Source organism: Dasypus novemcinctus, chromosome 24 (genome assembly GCF_030445035.2).
Source record: "Dasypus novemcinctus isolate mDasNov1 chromosome 24, mDasNov1.1.hap2, whole genome shotgun sequence".
NCBI classification, from domain to species: Eukaryota; Metazoa; Chordata; class Mammalia; order Cingulata; family Dasypodidae; genus Dasypus; species Dasypus novemcinctus.
The window spans coordinates 29,737,078-29,761,676 of record NC_080696.1 but is presented as its reverse complement, the minus strand read 5'-3'; the positions used below and the strand labels follow the sequence as shown (position 1 = coordinate 29,761,676).

At 46.5% G+C, this 24,599-nt stretch overlaps 1 protein-coding gene across 10 annotated transcripts in view; it reads left to right on the top strand.

Annotated features, from left to right (window-relative positions):
• Positions 1-21,872, top strand: part of TGM3 (transglutaminase 3) — a 159,044-nt gene extending 137,172 nt beyond the window's left edge. For 7 of the 10 annotated variants that reach the window (XM_071211605.1, XM_058286811.1, XM_058286808.1 and 4 more), the window contains 6 exons: positions 772-875; positions 3,101-3,346; positions 5,602-5,913; positions 8,892-9,049; positions 14,160-14,293; positions 14,699-15,216. In XM_071211605.1, the coding sequence (XP_071067706.1) occupies positions 772-875; positions 3,101-3,346; positions 5,602-5,913; positions 8,892-9,049; positions 14,160-14,293; positions 14,699-14,846 (1,102 nt within the window). In that variant the 3' untranslated portion in view covers positions 14,847-15,216. Of the gene's footprint in view, positions 1-771; positions 876-3,100; positions 3,347-5,601; positions 5,914-8,891; positions 9,050-14,159; positions 14,294-14,698; positions 15,217-21,084 lie in introns of those variants that run through there. The other 3 variants (XR_011647298.1, XR_009183174.2, XR_009183173.2) reach the window with 1 other exon arrangement.
• The last annotated feature ends 2,727 nt before the right edge of the window (positions 21,873-24,599 follow it).

The window sequence follows — 24,599 nt, the reverse complement described above, 5'->3', positions numbered from 1 at the left end:
ATTGGTATTCTGCTAAGATCTGTCTTTTCCACCTCACAAGTATAAAGGTTTTTTTTTCAATTTGGATAGAACTCAGTTTTATGTTGGATTTATGTTTTCTTCAAATTGGACTGAAACCTGCCAAAGCCAGTGCTAATATTGACCGTGGGACTATAAAGGAGGAGAAAGGAAGACAGAAACAAGGGATGGAATGGCTTTGGCTAATTGGCCCTGGTGAGGGAGGGGAGAAGTGACTGAGACTTCCAGCTTGAGAGACAGCATGAATAGTGATGCCACTGATGAAGAACATTTTAGGATTGGCATTTGTAATTCTTCATTTGAGACCACAGCCCAGAGTCTTGGTGGTCTGAGCCAGATCTGTCACTCTTGCTTCACACCAAATGCTGAAGTGTACCCCAACAGGATACTGAAGAGAAAGCTATGTTTGCCTGCCCCTCCCCAGGTGGCTGACTCTAAACTAGGTTCTTTCTGCTCCTCAGTAAGGTGGTAGAGTATGGTGGCCAAGGGCCTAAGCTTTGGAGTTAAGCATACCTGAGTTCAAACTTTGGCTCTGCCATTGATAGCTGCTTAACCTCTCTGATCCTCAGTTCCCTCTTCCTCATGCTGTGAGGATGTGTGGTGTTGCACAAAGATTTAGCATGATAGCTGGCACCGAGCAAACTTACTTGATGAACATTGGGTGCTACACTATCAGGTCAGAGACAAGGTACTTTACCACTCACTTTCTGTGTGGCCTTGGGCAAGCTCTGCAGTCTGTGGTTCTGTCTTCAGGAATTTCCACGTCTGGAATGAAGGCTGGTTTGTCCGAACTGACCTGGGTCCCTCATTCAATGGATGGCAGGTGTTGGATGCGACTCCCCAAGAGAGGAGCCAAGGTAATCCCTCTGTCAGCCTGCTGACTCTCAGCCCTTCCCCAGGCTTGATCTCAAGTTGTGGGCCTTTCTTAATTATTTTCCTAGTGACTAACAGCACAGGGAAGTAATCCAAAGTCCTCTCTATCTCTGGAATTCACAATGGGATCAAACATAAATATTTTAAAAATAGAATCTCCACTCTAACTTTGTTTGGCTTGGGCTGTTATTTAAATCAGTGCCTTCTTTACACCCATGCTGGCTTCTATGTTGGCTGCTCCTGCGTAAGAGGCCCTGGCACCTGTCAGGCAACAAGGGAAAGGAGTTGTCTTCTGCTAACTGCCTGAGCTGCCACTAGTAGCCTCTTCCTCCTAGCATAGACTTGGTTCTCCATTGCCCTTGGGATTTAGTCCAAATTCCCCAGCTCAGCTCCAGATCTTCCATGCCTGTGTCCCACACTTCTGCTCTCACCTCTATGTCTGTTCCTCTGCCAAGCTGAGCTCTCCTTCAAGCAGGCTGCCTCGACCCTATCCTGGGCTGTGTGCCCAGGACTTCTCCTCCCACCTCTGGCCTCTTCCCCTCTTCTCCTTTGAGTTGGTCCTTCCAAACTTAAAAAAAAATTAGTGATCAAGAAATATGTGCACAATGTTAAAATAAATTCAAGCAGTTTTAAAATGACACAATGAAAATCAAGACTTTCCCCCACCCTCAATACTCAATCCCTCTGTTAAAAACAATGCATGTTACTAGATTTTGAGGTAGAAGGGGCAACCTTCCAGATATTTTCTAGGCCATGGTTTTTCAAACTTTTAGTTGCAACCTATTAGTGGATATTAGTGAGATGTGACCATCATTTGTTTTAAAGAAATGAAATAGAATGGAATAGAAATGAAAATTAAAGAAAAATCATAAAATGTCAGGGTGCCTTGTACATAGAACAAGAATTATTTTGTGAAATTTTTATTTCAGGATCATGTATGTGTCACAATGTAAAATATATTTCTTTCTGGGAGATATGGTAAAAAAAAATGTTGAAAGTCATTGTTCCAGATGTAAAAATGCATGTGTGCATCCTTTTTGTTTACTTTTTTGTAAACACAGGTGGGATCATACTCTTTTTTTCTATTTTGCACCTTGATTTATTTTAGCTGGATACTTCATGAATATATATTATATTATATTATATTATATTATATTATATTATATTACATTACATTACATTACATTACATTACATTACATTACATTACATTACATTACATTACATTACATTACATTATATTCACACCTACAAATCTGAGCTACCTAGGCTATGTGCTAGAGGAGGGAAGATGATACCTAGGGCTTGGAAGCTCAGAGTAGGAAAAGACATCCATAGGCTGGATGTTCAGGGAAGCCTTCCAGGCATAAGAGGGTGATAAGCCATCTAGGGTAGAATGATTTGGGGACATAGAAAAGAGACAGCAGCCCTGAGCATGAGGCAGCAAGATTTTCCTTTTTAGAGAACTGACCAAAGGCAGTCACTCAGTGTGGACTGCACACCATGGAGTACAGGATTGAGCCAGTCATATGTGGAGGTGGGGTTTGGCCAGGGTGCACTTACAGAAAGCCAGCACTAGCCCAGGAGGGTCCAAGCTGGGTGCCAGATGAGTGGGGCCGACAGGCAGTTCAAAGGACCTGGGGCAGTGCGTTTTCTAGAGCTGCTGTCTTAAGTACCCCAAACTGGGTGACTTAAAGCAACAGAAATGCGTTGCCTCACAGTTCTGGAGGCTGGAAGTCCAAAGTCAAGGTGTCAGCAGGTCTGTGCTCCATATGAACCATTCCAGCAGTGGCTGGCAGTCCTTGGCATTCTTGGGTTTGCAGCTACAGCCCTTCCATCTCTGCCTCTGTCTTCACACGGCCTTCTCTCTCCCTTCTGCACCTGTGTCTGTGTCTCTGTGCCCATATTTCCCTTGTCTTATGAAAACACCAATCATTGGCTTTAGGGCCCGCCTAATTAAACCTAAATCAATTACAATATGCAAAGACCCTTTTTCTAAATAGGGCCACCTTCACAGGTACCGGGGTTAGGACTTAAGCATACCTTTTTGGGGGGGCCACAATTCAATCCACAACAGGTGGGGTAGAGGTAGGCAGTGTTGGGGCTGTTGGGGAAGGCTTTCTGGAAAGCAGGCCCTGGGGTGGGCTGTTGTGGATGGGCAGGTGGGCCTGGCCTCTGCATGCACCCAACCTCTGCATCCTGTCCCCCAGGGGTGTTCCAGTGTGGCCCGGCTTCAGTCTTCGCTATCCGAGAGGGTGACGTGGACCTGCTCTTTGACACACCCTTCGCCTTCTCGGAGGTCAATGCTGATCGCATAATCTGGATCTATGATAAGAGTACAGACAGCCAGAAGCAGAATTCCTCCGATAGCAACTCCGTGGGCAAGTATATCAGCACTAAGGCAGTGGGCAGCTACTCTCGCATGGACATCACAGAGAAGTACAAGTACCCAGAAGGTAGGAGGCTCAGCTGTCCCAGCCAGGTCTTCTCCCTTCTACATTCTCAGACAGTTCTGAGAGGTAGGATTACTTCCCAGCATCAGACACCCAACTCCCCACATTGTTTCCAGTGGGGACAAAGTCATCATGGCAGATGCAGTACATTTGGCCTAACTCATCTCTAGCTGTGTCCCTTTCCACACTGGGGTCTGGTATGAGAGAACCATTATCAAGCATCACAGGGGAAGCCATTGGTTCCCACAGGAGGCCTCAAGAAGAGTGCAAGGGACCAAATCATCTGGGGCTGGCAGTGAACTACAAGCAAGTTCCTTCTTGGCTCTTACTTCTAGTTTCCCTGCCTGAAATGAGAATAACAATGCCTATCTTCAGTAGGATTGAAATAAGCTAATATATATACAGTGTCAAGTTCAGTGCCAAGCACATAGTAAGACAATAAATAGTAGTGATGAATTTTGTCAGTTTGTACACCTGTAGCCTCCTTGGAATAATGACCTCCCAAGGTGACTGTTTTGTAGCATGATGCTTATATGGATGTATCATCCTGTGGTATCCCTTACCTTACTGTTGTACCTTCATCCTGCTTTTTGTGGGGGCTCTTGCTGTCCCAATTAAAGCCCCTGAGCAATAGAGAGGGGCCATTCCATAGCCATGCTTTCACTGGGGGGAAGTTTCCTCCTGCAGACTCCTGGCAATGATCCAGCCCCTGTGTGACACCAGGGCTGATCACCCTGCCTCATGTTGTCCACTTCTTACCCACTGACACCAATGTGTCTCAGAAGGCCTTGGGAGGTTTGGGGGGAGGGAAAGCTCATAAAACAAGTTACTAAGCATTTGTACAATAGCCACACCAAAGAGAGAAAACAGTAGCAGGAAGCTTAGTCTTGCGTAAGCCCAGCAGGTAACCTACATAGGTATCTAAGCTCTGAGTGTTGTTGTACAAACACACCAGCTTTGAGGTCCTGGGCACTTAAGGCTTGGGTCCCTGCATGGCTGTTGGTTCTGAACATGGACTTACCAGTTGACCAGGAATGGGAAGGCACCAAAAGGAGCCCAGCTCACCAGGAGCAATCAGCTTGGGTAATCTGGCTGCCTGCTTCCTTCAGAGTAAGGCATTGTGGAGGAGCTTTAGACAAGAGGTTCAGACACCTGGGGATACGCCTTCTCTAAGGGCCTTCATGCTAATAATGGGTTTGGATGAGCTGGGTTCTAAAGTCTCTGCCAGTTGTTACACGTAACATATGGGAAAAGTCTCACTGAGTCATAAAGTGCTTGTAATAGGCCATTTGGCTCATTAAAAATTTCACGGGTCTGTGGGGGAAAGGTGGGGGTGGGTGTTTCCATAAGTGTGATCTATAGATATCATGCCGTCATTCTTTGTGTATCTCTGTCCGTGTTCCTGGAAGGTCACACCCTTCCCTCTTTATCAGGTCTCTCTTCAGGTCATAGTGGGAGCCGAGAACTTGCTCCCACCTCAGCCCTGGCTCTGCTGCTTGGATTTGGCCACTCAGCTCATGATGTGCAGGAGCAATGCCCTCTGCACATCCCAGTCACCTCCTGTGGATCGTTTATGCTGTCCCACATGGTGGCACCTGTGACTCTAGTCTGACTCAGCAAACCTGTCCTTCCCTTCAGCCAGGATATTTTTGAAACATGAAGTTTCTTGATCAGTTACACTAATCATGATTTAGGAGCCATCCCAAGAATGGGAAGTTCTTATCAAAACTGACAGACAAAAGTGGCCACTCTCTCAAGAGGTGACACAAATCAGAATAGCACAGCGAAGCAGTTTAAAAGACTTTTTAAAAAATGAAATCAATCCTATTTTGTAAACTTTTTTTTGCTGAACTCATTTCAGCCTTTTTTCAGTTTCAGTTTCGTCATTTATTTTTAAATGATCTGTATGTTCTTTAAATCTCACAAATCACTTTTATAAAAAAAACCGAAACAATGAAATCTAATCTAATTAACAAAACAAGCAAATCATCAAGCCATACAATAATTTTATGTGGGTTCTAACAAAACTTTGCTTTCAGCTTCTTGGAAATTTAGAGCTGATAGGAAGGAAGCGCACCAGCTAACCAGTGCACCTCATGTTAAAAAGGATGAAATGGAGACCCCGAGAGTTTAGATATTTGCTAACAGAGTTGTTGGTGCAGCAACAGACCTTTGGTTGTCCCAGGCTACCAGGCTCTGTCCTTTATACCAGTTGCCACCACCTTCCTGAGATGCTAATCTCCTTTCCCTCCATACAGGTTCCAGCCAGGAAAGACATGTGTTTGAGAAGGCTTTAGGGAAACTTAAACCCAGCAGAGAGTTTGGCCCAACATCTGCAGGGACCTTGGTAGCAGATGAGCAAGAGCCCAGCATCTCTGCGAAGTTCAAGATCAATGGCATTCTGCAAGTGGGAAAGGAAGTCAACTTGGTCCTAATCCTCAAAAACCTGACCAGCGATATGAAAATGGTGACAGTGCACATGACAGCCTGGACCATTGTCTACAATGGCACGCTTGTCCACGAGGTGTGGAAGGACTCCTCCATCAAGATAGCCTTGGACCCGGAAGAAGGTAACTCGTCCTGGATTTGTTGGGGCACCATACATCCAAGCTTCCTGATGTTCTTTTGGGCTAGATCATTCCCATGGGCTCTAGACTAGTCAGCTGACTAAGGACAGAGCAGCCAACCACCTCTGTTGTTAAGCCTTGGGTTGTAATGCTTTGAAGCTGCTATCACCATGAACAATGCAATTCAGGGTGGTTCCAACCAAAATCCTTTCACTCCGGTGGGGTTAGGGATGGGGAGGAGGCAGCCTTGGGCAGTTAATAGCCACAGCAGCAATATACCTTATAGTATATGCCAGTTCACACCATTTGCAGGGTACTTCTTTATATACTATCTCATTTGACCTTCTATATAAGGCAAATTTCAGAATCCCCATTTTAGAGACAGAAACTGAGGCTTAGAGAAATTAAAGTGACTTGCTTAATATATTAAGTGTCATAGCTAGGAAGTGGCAATGCTGGACTGTAGGTCCTAGTTTTCCTGATGCTGAATCCAGTGCCACTCCCTTCTTTTTTACGTTGTACTGCTGCCACCCCTCCCAGGTCACACTCATTTCCTGTAACCAGTCATTTTTCCAGTTTGACCCTGGAATGTACCACAGGGTCTTGAATTCTTGCCCCACATTCCCCCAAAGCTGGTAGGTGGAGTTTCTTGATTCCTAATGACAGTGACAGCTTTTCTCAGAAGTCTGAGCATTTGGAAGGAACAGTGACTACTTGCCCCTGGGTAGTACTGGTGGGAAGGCAGGGTGGAGCAGAGAAAGATTGGTACTGAAGAAGGATTAGAATGCAGGTGTGTCCAGATTGGCAAAATCCTTCAAGCTGTTATGAAAAGTTTGGATTTTACAAAGCAGATTAACAAGGGTGGGTGGTTATTTGCTTCACATAAGAAACTAATTAAAAAAAAACCAATGGATTAATTGTATAGCCCATCTTGAAAGAATTCTTTCTGCAGAGAAACTGAGACATGTTACATTTGCCAGAAGAGAGCATTCCCTCATGATGTCTTCTGGCAGCATTTTAGGGAAAATCTTCTCAATATCAGAAGTAACTGCCTGACTGCTATATTACCTTCAAAGTTCAAAGGTAGAGCTATTCTTGTAGGCCAAAAATAATTCTCATGAGGGAAATGGTTAAGAATGCATACTTAGGCAAGAGGCAGCAGAATGAAATGGAAGGGGCAAGGAGGCAGGTGAGCTGGGTGTGTTGTCCTGACGCTGCCTGCCTTCCGTGTTGTGACCATGGTTAGTCCCTTTCCCTTCTGAACCTCAGAGTTCACAGAGGGTCCGACCAGCTCACCAAAGAGCCCATTGGCGTCACCTTTGTGGCAGGCTTGGCATCTTCCTCTGGTGTGAAAAGCAAAGGCAGCTCCTCTTCATCGTCTCATTTCAGAGTCTAGGACACAAAGTGGAGGGCACCCCAGGCCCCTTCACAAATGGATGGCCGCATGAGGCAGAGGAGGAAGTAACACTCATGAGAAAAACCTGTTGAAGTGCAACATTATCACTGATATGAATGTGAGGTCCTGTGGGCTGGTTTGCCAGAAGAAGGGGCCTTGAAGCTCAGGGAGGAGCCAGATGCTGGGGAGGAGGCAGGGTGTCTCCATCTGTGGGAACCGTGCACGTGAAAGCATGGAATGTACTGTTTTGTTGACAAGACCATGAGACAAATTGGAGATTCACTGAAGGGAGAGGTGAGGCTGGGCTCGGTCAGACAGGATCAGGGGGAGGGGTATGAACTGCAGTTAGTGTCAGGGTTTAAGATATATTTAGGGGATTTGAATCTCTGGACTGACAATGTGATAGCCAGGTCCTGAGCCTCAACAGACTCCAGCACCTACAATCTGACTTATTGGGCTCACCACACTCAGCTAAGATGGAGTTGAAGAAGGACAACCACCACACCATGGAGCCTAGAGTGATTACAACTGAAAGTGGGAGGATTGCATCCAGCATCCATGTGGAATCTGAGCCTCCTCTTGACATAGAGGTGCAATGGACACAACCAATCCAATGTCCACATAGAAAAGGTGGCATTGGATTGAGAAAAGTGGACATGATGGCTCATGGGTATGGGGAAAGGCAGGAAGAGATGAGAGGTGGAGGCGTCTTTGGGACATGGAGCTGCCCTGGATGGTGCTTCAGGGGCAATCACCGGACATTGTAAATCCTCACAGGGCCCACTGGATGGAATGGGGGAGAGTGTGGGCCATGGTGTGGACCGTTGACCATGGGGTGCAGGGGTGCCCAGAGATGTACTTGCCAAATGCAATGGATGTGTCATGATGATGGGAGGGAGTGTTGCTGGGGGGGGGAGAGGTGGGGTGGGGGTGGTAGGGTTCAATGGGACCTCATATATATATATTTTTAATGTAATATTATTACAAAGTCAATAAAAAAAATTAAAAAAAAATAAAGGCGGTAGGAAGCGATGGAAGATTTTTGAGCAGAGGGAAATGATTTAGAAGGGGAAAAATAGTCATATAAAGTCTTATCTGACTGGAAGTGGTAGAGATTAGAGGTGGGAAGATAGTTTGGAATACTGCTACAATAGAATCCTAGATTATTAGATTATGCAGTAGGATCCTAAGCATTTATTTAGCCGATACCCTGGCTTCCCTTCATAGTTATTATTGTTGTTTTCAGCATTATCATTATTATTAGGCAAATTAACATTATTATTCTTACCCTGGCCCTTGAAGGAAACTTGTCCTTTAACACTTTTTAGAATGGCAAGGAAGCAGCAATAGCTTCTTGGGAATCTGCCCATCCAACTTGAGTCCTGGTCTCTCCCTGGCCCTGCTCTGGGACCCGCATGGAACAAGGGGGATTTCCCACAGAGCCTGGCCTGTGGAGGGTTCAGCCAGGCCCTGGCTTACAGATCCCTGGCCAGCTCACCCTGGCATGACTCAGCATCAGCCTTTGAAGATTTTAGAAGCCAATCCCACCCTCTCTGGCTTCTGCTGCCTTTACTTCTCCTTCCAGAAACACAATACCCTGTGAAGATTCCATATGCTCAGTATGCGAAGTACCTGACGGCAGACAACATGATCCGAACCACAGCTTTATGCGAGGTCTCTGATGAGGGTGAGGTGCTGGTGGAGCGTGACATCATCCTGGACAACCCCACCCTGACCCTGGAGGTAAAGGCTCCCTGACGGTGGCTGGGGTAGGGAGAGCCTCCCACAGCCAGTCAGCCCCATGGCCCCCCCAGCCCTCTGTGAGCTGCAGTCCTCCCCCCACATACACACACAATCACAAATGCTGGTTCTTTCCTACTGAGAGAAGCAGAGAACAGGCTCAACTCAGGTCTAAAAGATCAGCCAAGAGCTCCTGCTCAGGCCAGTGTTCTTGCTCCTTGTTTAGTGAGACAGATAGGCACATATGTCCTGCAGCTTCTCTGGTTCTGGTTCTAGGCACACTGTGGGGATGGCCAGAAGGGGGGGCTAGGGGACTTGCTTCATTCAGGTCACTCATTCACTCACTCAGGTACTGAGCGCCTGCTGTGTTCTGGGTTGTGCTATTCTCTTAGACTCACAGAGGCATAACCTGTGGGTCTTGCTCTCAGGGAGCTGATATGTCCTTCAATGGCCCACAACCCAGCCCAGGATGTGTTTATGTTGCAGATGGGAAATGGGCATGACTCCACCCTCTAGATCCCAGAGTTACAGAATCTTAGATTCTTAGGAGCCCAATCTCCAGGTCCCTTGCCATTTCACACCTGGGTGAACTGAGGCCCAGAAAGGAAAAGCCAGTTACTGTGAGCCAGGGTCAGGCTGCAGGTCCTGGAATTGCCAACCCAGTACCCTTTCCATGGCATCCAGCCCATCAGTAGCCAGCAAAGGCATCTTCAAAATGCATGAGAGCTCTGGTTGAGAATGAAGACTCCTTCTTGCTCTGCTTTTAAAGGGCTTTCTTTTGTCTGTAGGCTCCCTCCCAGGATTATACTCCCAGGTGTATAGGGGCTTATAGGTCTGCAGGAAGCCTGAGTGCCACTCCATCCTTTCCTTGGTACCAGACTGGGATCACCTGTGCTGACTCTAAGCCTGACCCTCCCCTCAAGTCCCTGGCCCAGCCCCCCAGCCCAGGGTAGAGAGCACCAAAGTAAGGTAGCACAAAGCTCAGGAGCAAGAGGCTTGGCAAAGGCAGGCAGATAGGACAGGGTGGCCATTTGGGTCCAGCGGATCCTGCTTCTGCTGAATCGACCATCTGTCTCAGTTGTCTAGACAGTACTTGCATTTTCCTGTCCAATCACAATGCTACTAGCTTCCTAAGCCCCAGACTTTCAGAGGAGCAGGATAATTGTGGCTGCCCTGCCTCACCTCACCCATCCCTAAGCTGCACCCCAGCCACAGGGGTTCTTGATTACAGAGTGAGGGAAGAGGAACCAAGGATCCCCCCAGGCCCTCAGCCCCACTGCACTTCCTCTGATGTGGGTTGCCATTTCTCCCACACAGCTCACCTGCACTTGTGCCTTGCACCATCCAGCTTGGTCTGGATTGTACTTCAGAATGACAGGGGGTATCCCCTCCTTCAGAAGCTAGGGAATCAGTCTGGGGGAAGCAAAGGGCAATAATTCAGATTGGGGCATGCAACCAAATGGACCTGGCTTTGTATCCACACCCCACCATTTACAGCAGTGACACTATATGGGTCCCTTAATCTCAGAGTCCTAATTGCTCCAACTCTGTCAGAGATAGTAAAATATTTCCCTGTGGGGTGATTGGATTGACAGACTGTTGGCACAGGACTGGGTAAATAGTGCTAAACTTATGCCCAAGGTTGTTATGGGAACTTTAGTAGGGCTAAAATAAAATATCCACTTGGTGGTAGGACTTCTTAATTCCCTTCCAACCAGGAAATTCCATACTCTTTTCTTCCTTTCTTTTCCTTTCTGTTTTTGTTGTTGTTGTTTGTTTGTTTGCTTGTTTGTTTTGGTGAAGCTGCTTTTTACAAGGTACACTCAACAATTCAATGAACAAAAATGTTTTCGAGGCCACTTCTGTGAGGTACCCTGCTTGTGCTAAAGTGTGAGAAAGACAGCATTGAAAGTATACATAGCCTAGAAATAAATCAGGATAGGGAGGATTTGTCTTATTCTAGAGGTTGGAAAAGACATAGCAGAAGAGGGACATCTGAGCTAGGCTTTGGAGGATGAATAGGAGTTTCGTGACAGGATCATTTATAGGTAGGCAAGAACTTGTGCTTGTGGTGTTTTTGCAGCAGTTACCTTGGGAGACACTAAACAATGCTTAATTTTTACAAAAGCTTTTCTTTTTGGGAACTACTATCAGGGCCAGTTTGGAAACCATGCCGAAACAGGCTCCTGACACTGCAATGGCATGGCATTTTAACCCCAGGCAGTGTTATTCCATCCCTTCATCTTCCTTACCCACTAAGCTCTGAAGGGCAAGATTTGCCACATACTTCCATACTGCAGCCAGAGGAATCTTAAAACAAACAAACAACAACAACAAAAACATATCTAGTCCTATCACTTCCAGTTTAAAACCCTATGTGGTCCTCCATTGCTCTCATCTCAGATACTCTCAGCCTCACTTTTCAGTTTCTTGAAGCTCACAGGGTCTTTGCACATGCTGTTCCCTTTGTCTGGAGCTGTTTTCCCCACTCCTGCTCACTTTTTACAAAATTGTCATTTCCTCAGGACAGCCTTTCCTCCTAACCCTCAAATTAGACCTTGCCCCAGCCATACACCCTCAGGGCTCCCTGCCCTCCTTCAGGGCATCTGTCCCCATTGAAATGATACCTTTATTTGTGCAATTGTTGGGTTAACTTCATGAAGTCAGATGCTACTCCAGTTTTGGCCTCCTTACTGTCTCCCTTGGTACAATATCTGGTGCTTAGTAGGTATTCAATCAATATTTGTAAAACAAAACAAAACAAAAACAAAAAGTTACCTCCACTGGATAGAATGATTGAAACATTCCAGATCTACTTGTCTATGTGTTTGCATTCTTCCTCGTCCAGGACAGGGGAGATTTCCTGTCAGTCCATGGTTCCTCTGCCTATTGCAGCTTCTGCCACTTGGCAAGGCATTTCTGAGAATGTGTCTGAAAACACATTGTTTGGCCAAAGTTTGCCAAACCCCAATTCTGGAGCCTAGGAAAGGATATTCTCCCCTAGAATGACCAGTGAAATTAGTTCCCCCACTCTCCCCCCGCCCCGCATTATATTGCCTTATCCAATATTCTCTGATCTTATAGTTTTTATCTTTTTTTATTTAACATCTCTCTACATCTTTTGAATTTCCATATCAAGATACTATAATATCTTTAAAAAGAAAATCAGATTATACAAAGGATAGAAATGTGCCATCAAGAACTTTATTTAATCTTGTCAAAAAGCACCTGATCTTTCTCCCTTTAGGTGTCTTTCTGGGAATTTCCCACTAACACATTCTCCCCTCTATTTAAGTCTTCAGAGAATCAAGTCATTCTTGTCTTGATTGAATGAATCAATGCATAGCTCACTAGGAGCAGGGTACATCTTTTTAAATTCATGAAGGCAATCTGTATAAAAAGATAACCATTTTGGCAGAGTTCCTATATCTCATCTGGCACTGACTGGCAATTAGCATTGCCCTGTAATCAGACCATAAAATCGGAGCCTGGTTCCACAGCATCATCTCCTTCAAACTGACCCAAGAACCACTGGCAATGAGATGCAGGTTTCTGGTGGTCCTGATCATATACTCTATTTATTTGGATCAATTGGATAGGGTGGTAAGCAGCAATAAAGGCAGATAAACAAATTCATGGGAATCTCAAATTGACCATCAACATGAAAAATATGGGACCATTTAGGTAGCTTTGTTATATCCCAAAGCATGGAATTATACTTCATCTCCAAATCATACCTTATGCTGAAATTAGTTCCCTGGGAGCAGTTATGGATCATCGCCTCTAAAATGACTCAATTTTTCACAAATCATTGGTATTGCAGGGCCTAGTGAAAAGAACTTTGGGCTTTGGAACCAGGTAGGTCCTGACATTTACTAGTGTGTGAACTTGGCCAATTTACCAAGTTAGTCTGAACTTCAGCTGTAGACTATAAAATAGTTGTTATGAGGATTAGTGATAAATAAAAAATAAAAACCAAATCAATAAAACAAGCAACCTCCAGTGATCCTCAAAAGAAGAAAAGAAATCCATCAGACATACAATTACAGTTTCTGTTTCCAAAATGCTTTCTTCCCCATCCATGATCTCATTTGGTCCTTCCAGTCCAGGGAGGAAGGCAGGGTAGAGATGATTGCTGCTATTAGATGAGGAAGTAGAGCCCTGGATCTTGGAAGAGCATCACAGCAGTCACCGTTTAGAAGCAGGGGTTCTAAACTTTTTTTTCCACTGACCCTTTACTAAGTCCACACTATACTGTGTATTATTTAATAAATATATGACACCCACACCAACACATCCCCACAAGAATAATGTTTTTTTATTTAAATTCAAGCTCATGGACCCCTTGTTAAGAACCCCTGGTTTAGAGTGACTAGTTGAGGTTGCATTTCTGACCTGAAACCTTTCCCTGACCCGTGACCCAGGACAGTGCTGTGTGGGAGCCCTGCCCAGACGACACACAGCACACTGGGAACCTCTGGCCTCCAGAACTTTAGAAGGACATCCATGGGCTGGGGTGCAGTCAGAGGAGAGCAGCCCAAATCAAGGTGGAAGACCCATAACATGTCCAACAAAGAGGAGCAGAAGGTGTTCCAGCTGCAGAGGAGGGTGGAGCTGGCTTGGGGGCCTGTGGGCACCATCTTCAATGCCTGGAGGGCCTCTCAGGGAGGGCAAGTCAAGGCTCTAGGGAAGAAACAGGACCCATGTGCGGGAGGTTCAAAGAGAGTACTATTTCGTTACAATTTCCTAACGCTCAGCAGTGGCCCTCAGCGGATTTGGGCTGTGCTTGGAAGCAGGCTCCTCCTCCCTCCCCTGGATGAATTGGACGAGGGACTTGAAGTCCACTCACCGGGCGAGAGGCAGAGAGCTCTGAGACACTGCCCTGTGTGCTCCTCTCCCAGTACCTAGGGGGAGATACTAATCTCTTAGTACCATCTTGCCTGGGTGTCTGGAGGTCTCTGACACTACAGGTGCCTGGCACTTAGTGGGGACAAATAAACAGTCTTCCCTTTCTTTGTCCTCAGTCTCCCAGCCCAGCCCCATCAGCTCTCACTGAGTGGCAGAAGGGGATAAGAAGCCAGTGTCATGACCCTGCTGCCCTTCTTCTCCACAGGTGCTGAACGAGGCACGAGTGAGGCAGCCTGTAAATGTGCAGATGCTCTTCTCCAACCCCCTGGACGAGCCAGTGAAGGACTGTGTGCTGATGGTGGAGGGGAGCGGCCTGCTGCGGGGCAGCCTCAAGATTGAGTGAGTCCCAGGCCTGTGCGGCCAGGGCGGTGATGGGGGTGGGGTCAGGGTAGCCAATGCTAGCCTCGGGGTATGCATCTCTAGGTGAGGCCAGGGAACTGGGAGAATTGGTGAAAGCAGAAAATGCACATACACATATATTTGCATTTACTTTGGACTTCACTAAATTGAACCCCTGGAAAGAACTTGGGGCTGGTCCTCAAGACTTGACATATTTTGGAGGTCATGAGACCCCAGCTTCTGTTGAAGTATCTACTGGGTTGGTGGGGCTCAGTGACCCAGGGAGGAAGAAGGAGTGACTTTGACCAGTTTCTCCTAGAGTAGGACATGAGGCCCCCGAAACCCTGTCCAGCCAGAGGTCTGCATACCTTGCCATAAATGCTAACCCATCCCCTTCCCCATCAGTGTGCCTTCCCTGCGCCCCAAGGAGCGGTCCCGGGTCCGTTTTGAGCTCCTGCCCACTCGGAGTGGCACCAAGCAGCTGCTTGCTGACTTCTCATGCAACAAGTTCCCTGCAATCAAGGCCATGCTGTCCATCGATGTGGCTGAGTGAAGGACCCTGGTGGCCCCACATGCAAACTTGGGTAACCTGGAGCAGGGAGGGCTGCCCAGCCTGGGAAGCGCCCCCCCCATGGCTGCCTGGACACAGCACCACCCTTCACCTCCAGGTGGGCCAGCTCCCCTGGCACACAACTTGATCACTTTTGCATGTTCTCTGGCTGCTTAACCCAGGGAGTGTCTGAATGAACACGGGGGGAGGGGGGTGGGGGGGGGAGAACTGGACTGTTTGCTGACCTCAGCCTGCAGCTGAGACATCCCTGCTCCTCCCCTGGGCCACTGTGGAGACAAGGGAATGGTCAGTCATCTGCCATGGCATGCACATCCTTATCCTCAAAATAAATGCTAAAAAGAGAGAGATTGCACGCACGGATTCCCACTGATTGTTGTTTCACCTGAGGTGGTAGAGAAGGGAAGGAGGCTGGAACCATGACTTCTGGAGAAGGGATGAACATACGATGAGAGTACCATTGCCTTGTTCTCTAGTTTCAATATCCAAGGGGAATGGACTTGTTCTGTGCAACCCCAGGTGCAAAATAAGGAGATGGATATCAAGTCAATTTAGAAATATATTTCTATTTTAGAATATAGAACTTCTTCATATGATATCCAAAAATAGATTAGTCTGCCTTGGGTGGGAGCTCGTTGGCCCAAAAGGGCTCAAGCCCTGTCTGTGGGGTTGAATGAACCCTTTTAGGACGCCCCACAGATATCAGATGAGGGAGCTTAAATGTCTTCCCAGGGGAGCAGATGTAGCTCAGTGGTTTAAGCACCTGCTTCCCATGTACGAGGTCCTGGGTTCATTCCCCAGTACCTCATTAAAAAAAAAAAGTCTTCACAGAACCCTTCCAGAGCAGGCTGTTCATTGGTGAGCTAGCCTGCTCCCCAGGACGCTTCCTCTCCATGGTGCTCTCAACCACTGCAGCCTCCTGCAGCCCAGGGGGGAGGTGCTGCCTCAGCCAGCCCACAGCTTAACTTACCTGGATCCTTCTCTGTCTTCATTCACACTCTGCTGGTTTCTCATTCTTTGTTCCCTAAAATAATCCCAACCAGATCCCATCACTTTCCTGACACTTGCACTTACTAACCCCATTTTGGCAGCTGTAACTCACTCTCTGAACTTTAAAGGACCAGGCCAGGCGAAATAAAAACCTCCACCTCACATCCAACTCAAAGGTCCTCCCCTATACTCAGCTCAGGCCTGCCCCATGCTTGCAGAAGGGGCACAGTCCATTCCTTGTCTTCCTTTTCCTCCTCCCCTCCTGTTCTTTGGTCCTTCAGAGTTGGAGCAGAGAGAGGGGAAGTAGCAAAGTGACAACAGTCCCATTCCCTGGTGCTGATACCATCTGGCCACCAGCACCCTCCACAGCTGGTGTTTAGATACAGGCTTTCTGCCCCCATGTGTGCCCAAGTGTGGATGACATGCCCCTTAGCTTCTGCCCCTGGAGGTACCCCACTACCTCTAACAATCCTGAAATGAGTGTGGTTTGAACCCAGTTCCCTTTCACGGGGTCCACTGACGCATGGGAAACTCACACACCATTTCCCCTCAAACAGTGGTGAGCAGATTGCCCCAGCAGCCCCCTCTCCTGCCATCTTGAGCTTCTCCAGCACCAGTTTCCACCTCCAGAATTCTCCTGGGGGCATCTGACATCGGAATCTGTCCACTTGTCCTCCCAACATCAGGCTTTCCCAGAAATCTTCCAGGCCCCACCTCTGGTGGCTGAATGTGGCTAGGTCTCTGAGTTCCACAGCACACAGCACACAGCACGCAGCACACAGCTGCGCAGTGAGAAGCCTTTCTCTCCTCCCTGCAAACTCCAGCATCTCTCTGAGTGGATCCTTGGTGCCTTGCCCTCTGACTTGGTGAGGAAAGGGGCATTCCACTTTTCCTCAGAGACCCTGTCCAGTCCTGAACCAGGTGAACTGGGTAAAATAGATCAGCATCTGCTCTGGTTTCCCATGGATAGAAAGGAATCTGGAGATTTTAAATCTCTCTCATTTATGATTTATGTGAGACCTTCCCCGGACTCTTGTTCCCTCAAGCATCAGACTTATCAGTAAATATTTCCTGAGGACCTACTTGGTGCCAGCCCTGGGTTCATAGACATCAAAAGCATGGGTCTCCACCCCCAAGAGAGACTCATAAGGTATGCATTCATTAGCTGTATACATTTACCAAACTCATTGAGTTACACATTTTAATTGAGTAATTTCATTGCTTGTAAATTATACCTCGATAAAGTTGTTAAAAAAAAAACTAGAAAAAAAATCCACGCAGAATTTTAACTACCCTTGCATAAGTCTTATGAGAGTTGTATCTAATAATACCCTGCACCCCACCTGGAGATAAGGCAGAGGCTGCCACACTACATTTATTTCTGGTAGAAATGAAGTTGGAGGTTGTGGCTTAGTCAGTGAGAAGCAAATGCACCTGTCGGCTGCACCCGAGAACCAGGCGGTGCTAAGCTGCCATAGGAGAGACACCCTAAATACCAGGTCTTAACCAAAATGGACATTTCTTTCTTTCTCATTTAAAAGCCCAGTCAGGCAATTCAAGGACCCAGGCTCCTTTAATCTAGTTCTCTGATTACTCTGTCAGCCTCAACATATAGCTTCCCCTTGGTGCTTCAAGATGGCTGCTCCTAAGGGCAAAGTAGATGGACAGGCAGTGAGGGCAACCGTCCCACAACCCACCCACCTTGCTGCATCCCAAGCACAGCTTGTCCCTCCTTTGTCAATGCTTCCCCTGCACTGCTCATGTCTTGTTAGAGAACCTTGTCTTACAGCCACCTTGGCATAAAAGTCTATCCTTCTCCCCCTATACACTATATATTTGTCATAGGCAAGAATCCTATTTCCTTTAGCCCTACATCTGCTGTACTTAGCACAGTGTCTGGTGTACATGAAGCACATTCATGAAAGAACCAAGAAGTGAATGAAATTGTGGATGAATAAATGGATGAGTGAATGAATAGACTGGTTGGAATGACTGAATGAATAGTAATAGCTAACATTCTTTGAGAACATACAAATGTTCTAGTCACTATTCTAAGCATTTTCTAGGTATTTATTTAACAGTCCTTTGAGGGAAGAACTAATATTATCCCCCTTTTGCAGAAGAGGGAAACTGAGACTTAGAGAATTAATTAGGTCAAAGGAGAGCTAGTGAGGTTGGGATTCCTACCCAGGTGGACAGACTCCAGTGCCTAACCATCCTGTTACACATTACTATCTACACAAATCCTAAAAAGATATTCAGCAACAAATGCCATTACAGAGTTGCAAAGAGGCAGGGGGGCATATGATGCAGAACCCCAAGGAAGCATGTTCTGCCATGGCACTCAGCCCTAGGAAGGCATCTTGGGTGCCTCCCCCTGCTCTTCTTTCCTGCCATTGCTTTGGGATTTTTCCTATGTTAAGAAAGTGATGTCAGTCGGGGACCTGGAGTCCCTCTTCCCAAGAGAACCTACCCACCCTGTTTCTGGCTCCAAGTCATTCCTCCCTCTACCCCTGATCACTTTTGCTTGAGGAAGCCAGCAGCAAATGGTTGGAATCAATAGGCATCTCCTGGAGCCTGTTTAAGACTAGTTGCTCCCCCTGCCATTACATCATTGCTCTTCCCAGCAAACTTCAAGGCAGACACTTGAACCATTGGGGAAACAAGGCTTGGAGCAAATTTTCTCCATTCTTTGCACTCATATTAGCCATACTTTGCATACCTTTATGATTGCCTACAATATTTGCAATCATTTGTTTATCTGTCAATGGCTGCCAATCTGGAGTGTGGAAACATAGATGAATGTGAATTAAAATGATTCACTGATATTGCAATACATGATATGTTAGTGACATTACATGGTAAATTCAGTGCGTTGTCCTACAATGTGTAATTCATTGTGCTGCTCAAAGTTGCTGTGAGAGTGGAGTGTTAACACAGCAACTCCATCCATCCTGCAATATTTCTTTGGATGATCTGTTTTTCTGATTTCCACTAAATAAATGTGTGCCTTCAGCATGCTTCAGAAGAAGTAATCAAGGAAGCTCAATCTGGGACAAAATAAAATAATATTACTTATGTTTTCAGACTTTATGGCTACTCTTAAGTAAATTAGTTTCCTCTCTTAAAAATTGAAATTAGGGAGCAGATGTGGCTCAAAAGGTTGAACACCTGCTTCCCACATGGGAGGTCCTGAGTTTGGTTCCTGATGCCTCCTAAAAACAAAGCAAAACAAAACAAACAAACAAACAAAGCAAGAAGCAAACAAACTAAAAAACCAACTCGGAGGGGCCAGCGTGGCTCCATGGTTGAGCTCCAGCTTCCTACATATGAGGTCCTGTTTAAACCCCAGCCCCAGCACCTCAAAACAATTTTTTAAATTAAAAAATCTATGCATACATGTTTATTAAAATATTTTATGCAAATATATTCTCAGTATAGCAATTCCTTAAATAAATAAATATATAAGAAAGAGAGAGAGGGAGGAAGGAAGGAAGGAAGGAGGGAGGGAGGGAGGAAAGGAGGGGGATGGAGGGAAGGAAGGACAGAGGGAAGGGAGGAGGGAGGGAAGGAAGAAAAAAAGAAAGAGAACAAAAGGAAAAGGAAAGAAGAGAAGGGAAGGGAAGGGAGGGAAGGGAAGGAGAGGGGAGGGGAGGGGAGGGAAGGGGAGGGGAGGGGAGGGGCAGGGAGGGAGAAAAGAGTTTTTCACTTTCCCACTCCTCTTCCGCTCCTTCCCCCAGAGGAAGCACCTCCTGTCAGTTTGGAGCATAGCCTTCTCAACCTTTTTCTGTACTCATGAAGAAATATATAGCATTTTTTACCTATCTGGAAACCTTCTGTACCTATTGTTTTGAAATTTGCTTTTCTCAATTAATAAGTCTTGAAGGTCTATCTGCCCAATACATGTAGGACACTTCTGCATGATCTTTCTTTTTGTGCCTGCCCCATATAAGCATCTCTGATCTAATGGGTATGACTTTGAAACAAATCTTTAGTACCAGACACTTTTCTAGGCACTGGGGACTCAACAGTAGGCAAAATAACAAAACCATTCCTGACCTTGTGAAGGTCTAAGTACCAGGGTATTTTGTTTGTTTGTTTCTTAGAAGGTACCAGGGATTGAACCCAGGACCTCATATATGGGAAGGAGGCACTCAACCACTTGAGCTACACCCACTCCCCTAAGTACTAGTTTTAATCATTAAAATTTTTCTTCATTGCGTAGCAGGGACTCTGAAACCATGTCTCCATGTTTCAGAGACCTTGAGAGATGAGAGTGTGGCACTGTCTCCTTGTCCACGGGAGAAGATAACACACTCTTCAGGCATTTGTAAAGTGATCTGCTGGCCAATGCTTCAGACTGAGGTCCCACCTTTCTGTTTAACCACGAAATTCCCATGGACACTGGGTGGGGACATAATTTTACAGAAAGATTTTAGTAATTTTGAGCATGACATTTGGCCATCTAATTCACCTGACCTTGAAAGATATGGCCACCCAGAGTCACCAGGGCATTACATTCCATGGCTAAGATTTCCTTCATTCACAGATAAATGTTGTACTGGACAGTCCAGGCTCTGGAGATTCAGTTCAGATGAGCTGTGCCTTCTGGAAGTTTGTCAGCATAGGTGTTGGAGTCGGGGCAGGAGGAGATAGATAAAATGAGTACACAAATAAATATAAAATATAAACTCAAATAATGCTTCACTGATGAGAAAAAGGCAGGATGGGGTATGCATGTGGGGCAGGCCCTCCAGCAGATGACATTGGGTAGAAATCTGTCATGAACTGTGAAGGAGAGCCACGTGTGGACCTAAAGCGGATGAGTTCCAGATAGAGGGAACAGCGAGGGCAAAGCCCTGACATGAGGGTTCCCCTAGCATGTATGTGGAACAAAGAAGAAGCCATGTTCCTGTTCTGGAGAAGTGATTGTGAGAGTAATGAGAAAGGAGGTCGGGGGTGGGGTTGGGGTGGACATGGAACCTAGAGGACCTTTAGGCCCTCGGAAGGACTTTGGTTTCCAATCTGAGATGGGGAGCCTGGGGATGAGGGCTGGTGGTTTGAGCAGAGAAATGGCAGGATCTGATCTGTGTTTTAAGTGAAACGCTCTGACTGCTGCAGGGAAGCCATTGAGGAGGCTGCTGCCATCACCCAGGTGGCTTGGGCCAGGGCGGTCGTGTTGGGTGGTGCAAGATGTGACCATCTTCCCTCTTCATGTCTCCCCACTGGCCAGGTCCCCTGCTTGAACTTGAGGAAATCTTAACATCCTTCAAGGCCAGTACATATGAGAAGTCCTCACTGGCTGCTCCAGCCTCCCAACTGGAACTCACGTCTTCTTTTCCCTCTGAAACCTGCTCCCTTGCCAGGACTGGTGTGGACTCAAAGCATCTGGGACCTCGGCCCAGGCAGCCTCAGCTTTGGCTTCCTCGGCTCAGAGCAGGGTCCAACACAGTGATCAGGGGGTCAGACACAGGTCAGACACAGAGAGGTGGCCATGGAGAATGGTGGCAGAGTGTGCCTGGAGGTAAAGAACTTCCCACTTTTCAACCCCCAGGGCCCATCTGGTGGAGGAGGAACAAAGAGCTGGAGCCCTCGGGGTACCCAGTTGCTCTGGCTAAAAGCCATTGGTGTTAGCAGCCTGCCTCTTTCCTTCACATCCCACATCCACCCCCGAGCATGTCTTGGGGGCCTTGCCTTCAGAATCAATCCTGAGCTCCATCAGGTCTCTCCTTGGACACTCACCTATAGAACCCACCCAAGCCCTGGCCACATAGAGGGGCTGCATGTGGGTGCTGCAGCCGATAGCCCAGTTGAGGTTCCAGCTAGCAGCTGGCATCAACCACGAGGCATGTGAGTGAACAGCCTTTGTTTCATTTTAGCCCCAGACAATGAGTTCCCTCAGTCCTCAAGTCTACAAAGTGAGGCCCCAGACATCACAGAGCAGAGGCAAGCCAGCCCCACTCTGCCCTATCCAAATCTCTCAACTATAAGAATAATAAATATATATTTTTCACCACTAAGTTTTGGGGTAGTTTGTTTTGCATTGCTAGAACTCGAACAAACCCCAACACATGTCAGCCTGGAGAACAAGTTCTGAGTCATTAATGTCTCCCATCTCATTTCCAGGGTTACTGATGTCTTATGCACAGATATCAGAGCCACTTACAGCCTTTATCTAAAAGTTCCCATTGTACTTGGCTGGTGTCTGTTTGGGAGGCAGTAGGTACAACTCTTGTGATTCTATATAAAAATAGGGTGCTCCTTCATGATGCCTCTCAGAGTCAATGATGGGTCTGTTCATCGGGGAGGAACAGACCTTGGAGTCTCCAAGTGACTCTGGAGGAAGGAATGTGACCAAGGTAAAGGGTTATCTGCCCATCTGGTGACTCCCAGGTGATCCCAGTCACTGACAGGTTGTGATAGTGTGAGAAAGGAAAGACATAGGGGTCATGCTGCGGACTGATCAGGCCGCTTCCCCTTGGCCAGGGAAAGTATCTCTGAGGAGTTACATTTCAGGTATGGTAAATCAGTCTGCAAGCATAGGAAGCTGTCTTTGCCTGAATAAAGGAAAGGAGAAAGTATTAAAAGGACAGCAAAGAGTTCACAGATTAGCTGGAGAAAATGGAAGGTCAGCCTTTAAAAAATGGGCAGGGGCAAAGGATGTCCATAGGGCCAGCACCACAGTCAAAATTGCACCACAAAAACCAATCAGGTGAGGACAGCGCTGAAGTTGCCTCTGAACACTAGATATTATTGCTTGATCAAAGAATAATGTGATGCTCTAATTCATTTTGGCCACCACCATTCCCCAGAATGGAGTTCCCATTTCTTGTCACCATTTCCCAATTAGAAACTCCAGGTGAGAGCATCCAATTGGCTAAGCCTGAGTCATGTGAGCCTGCCCCTGATGCAACCAAATCTGGGAAGTATTTGCAAAGATCTTCAGCAGCCATCTTGTGACTATGAAGCAACAAGCAAGAAGAAAAGTCATGGATAGTGGAGCAGAAAGCTTGAAAGAATGAGTCATTGCTACCACACTGAGCTGCTACACCAGCCTTGAGACTGTCTAATTCTAGACATCTTAGCAAGTAAATAATAAAAGTCTTTATGATTTAAGCCACTGTGGTCAGAGATTCTGTTATTTGCAGAGAAAGCATTTTTAACTGTTTTGGCAGGAAAGAGGCATATGCTCAAGTAAGTATCTAAGATGACTGGTAGCATATGGTATATTGGGGTGGGCAGTAGGTTTTCTCAAGTTTGTGTGTGAATCAGGATCAAGTGGATGTGCTTGTGTAAAAGCATATTCTCACAAACAGTTCCCCAAACTTGCTGGCTCAGAATCACCAGAAATATGGATTATGTGGCATCCAGGTGGATCTGGTGCTGACGACCCACGAGCACACTTGGGGAAGGCTGCTGACAGAGAGGCCCTGGTTGAGGGGACAAGGGCAACAGGCAGGCCCACATCTATTCTGTTTTCTTACTTCTCCTCTGAGTTCCAATTTTTCATCCGTGAAGCTAAATGTGATCATAGGTGTCACAGTGCCTGGGCATGGTAACCATGTGAATACCACTGTTTATTATGTCAGACTGCCTGAGATTCCTAGCTTAAAGTGACTTTTGACTTTGGAAAATTACTTATGCTCTCTGTCCCCCAGCTTCCTCACCTGTGCAATGTGGATGGTAGCAGCACCCACATCTCAGAGTTATGATGATTAATGAGATAACATATGCTGAGCACCTAGAACAGTGCCTGGTGGGGAATATGTGCTTAGAAAAGATCAGCTCTAAGACCAGTGCAATCTTGAAGATAACCGGCAGAGGGAGAGCTAAAACCAGACCAGTCCCCAGAATTTAACAATGAGCAAATGCCAGACTGGGAAACAAGAGGCCAGGTTCCCAACTCCGGTCACAGGCCAGGACACTTAAATTAGAATTGCTCAGGGGTAGGTCCCAGGCATTGGAATTTTTTAAAGCATCCCATTCAATTACAATGTGCAGCCAACATTGAGAACCGGTGTCCTGGAAGGTGAATCTAGAACATCTGGGAAGCATATTAAAAATGCCTGTCCCCAGAAGATAGCTCTGGAGTTTGGTGTCTTGCCAGTGGGCCCTACTTTGGAGTTTGTGCTCCCAAGTGTGACAGAGGTGGACTCAGATGTGTCTTCCCTACATATCCCTCTTCTGTCCCTTTTATTGAACCTATAGTGGTGCTGGAGTTGGTAGGTATATGTCCAAGAGCCTTGAATCTCTGGGCTGTCCATGTGCCAGCTGGGTCTTGAGTCTCTGCAGAGTTGCAACACCTACTTTCCAGTTCATTGGACTCACCCAGGACAGCTAACAAGAAGGTGAGGATGGACAACCACTACACCAAGGAACCGAGAGAGTCTATAACTGCAAGCAAGAGAGTTCCATCTATCAGTCATATGGGATCAAAGCCTCCTCTCAATTAGAGGTGGAGTGGGCATCACCATTCCAGAATCCTCAGGATTAGGGAATAAAATATGAACTAGAGTGGACTTACTGGTATTCTAGTATAGATTTATTGAGATTCTAGCAATGGAAGAAATTATATCATTGATGTGGAGACTGCGGCCACTGGAGTTGCTGAAGGCAGGGAGAGGGAAAAAGAAGTATTATATGGGGGCATTTTCGAGACTTGGAATTATCCTGAATGACATTGCAAAGAGAGATATAGGGCATTATATATCCTGCCATAATCTACAGAATGGAGTGGGAGAGAGTATA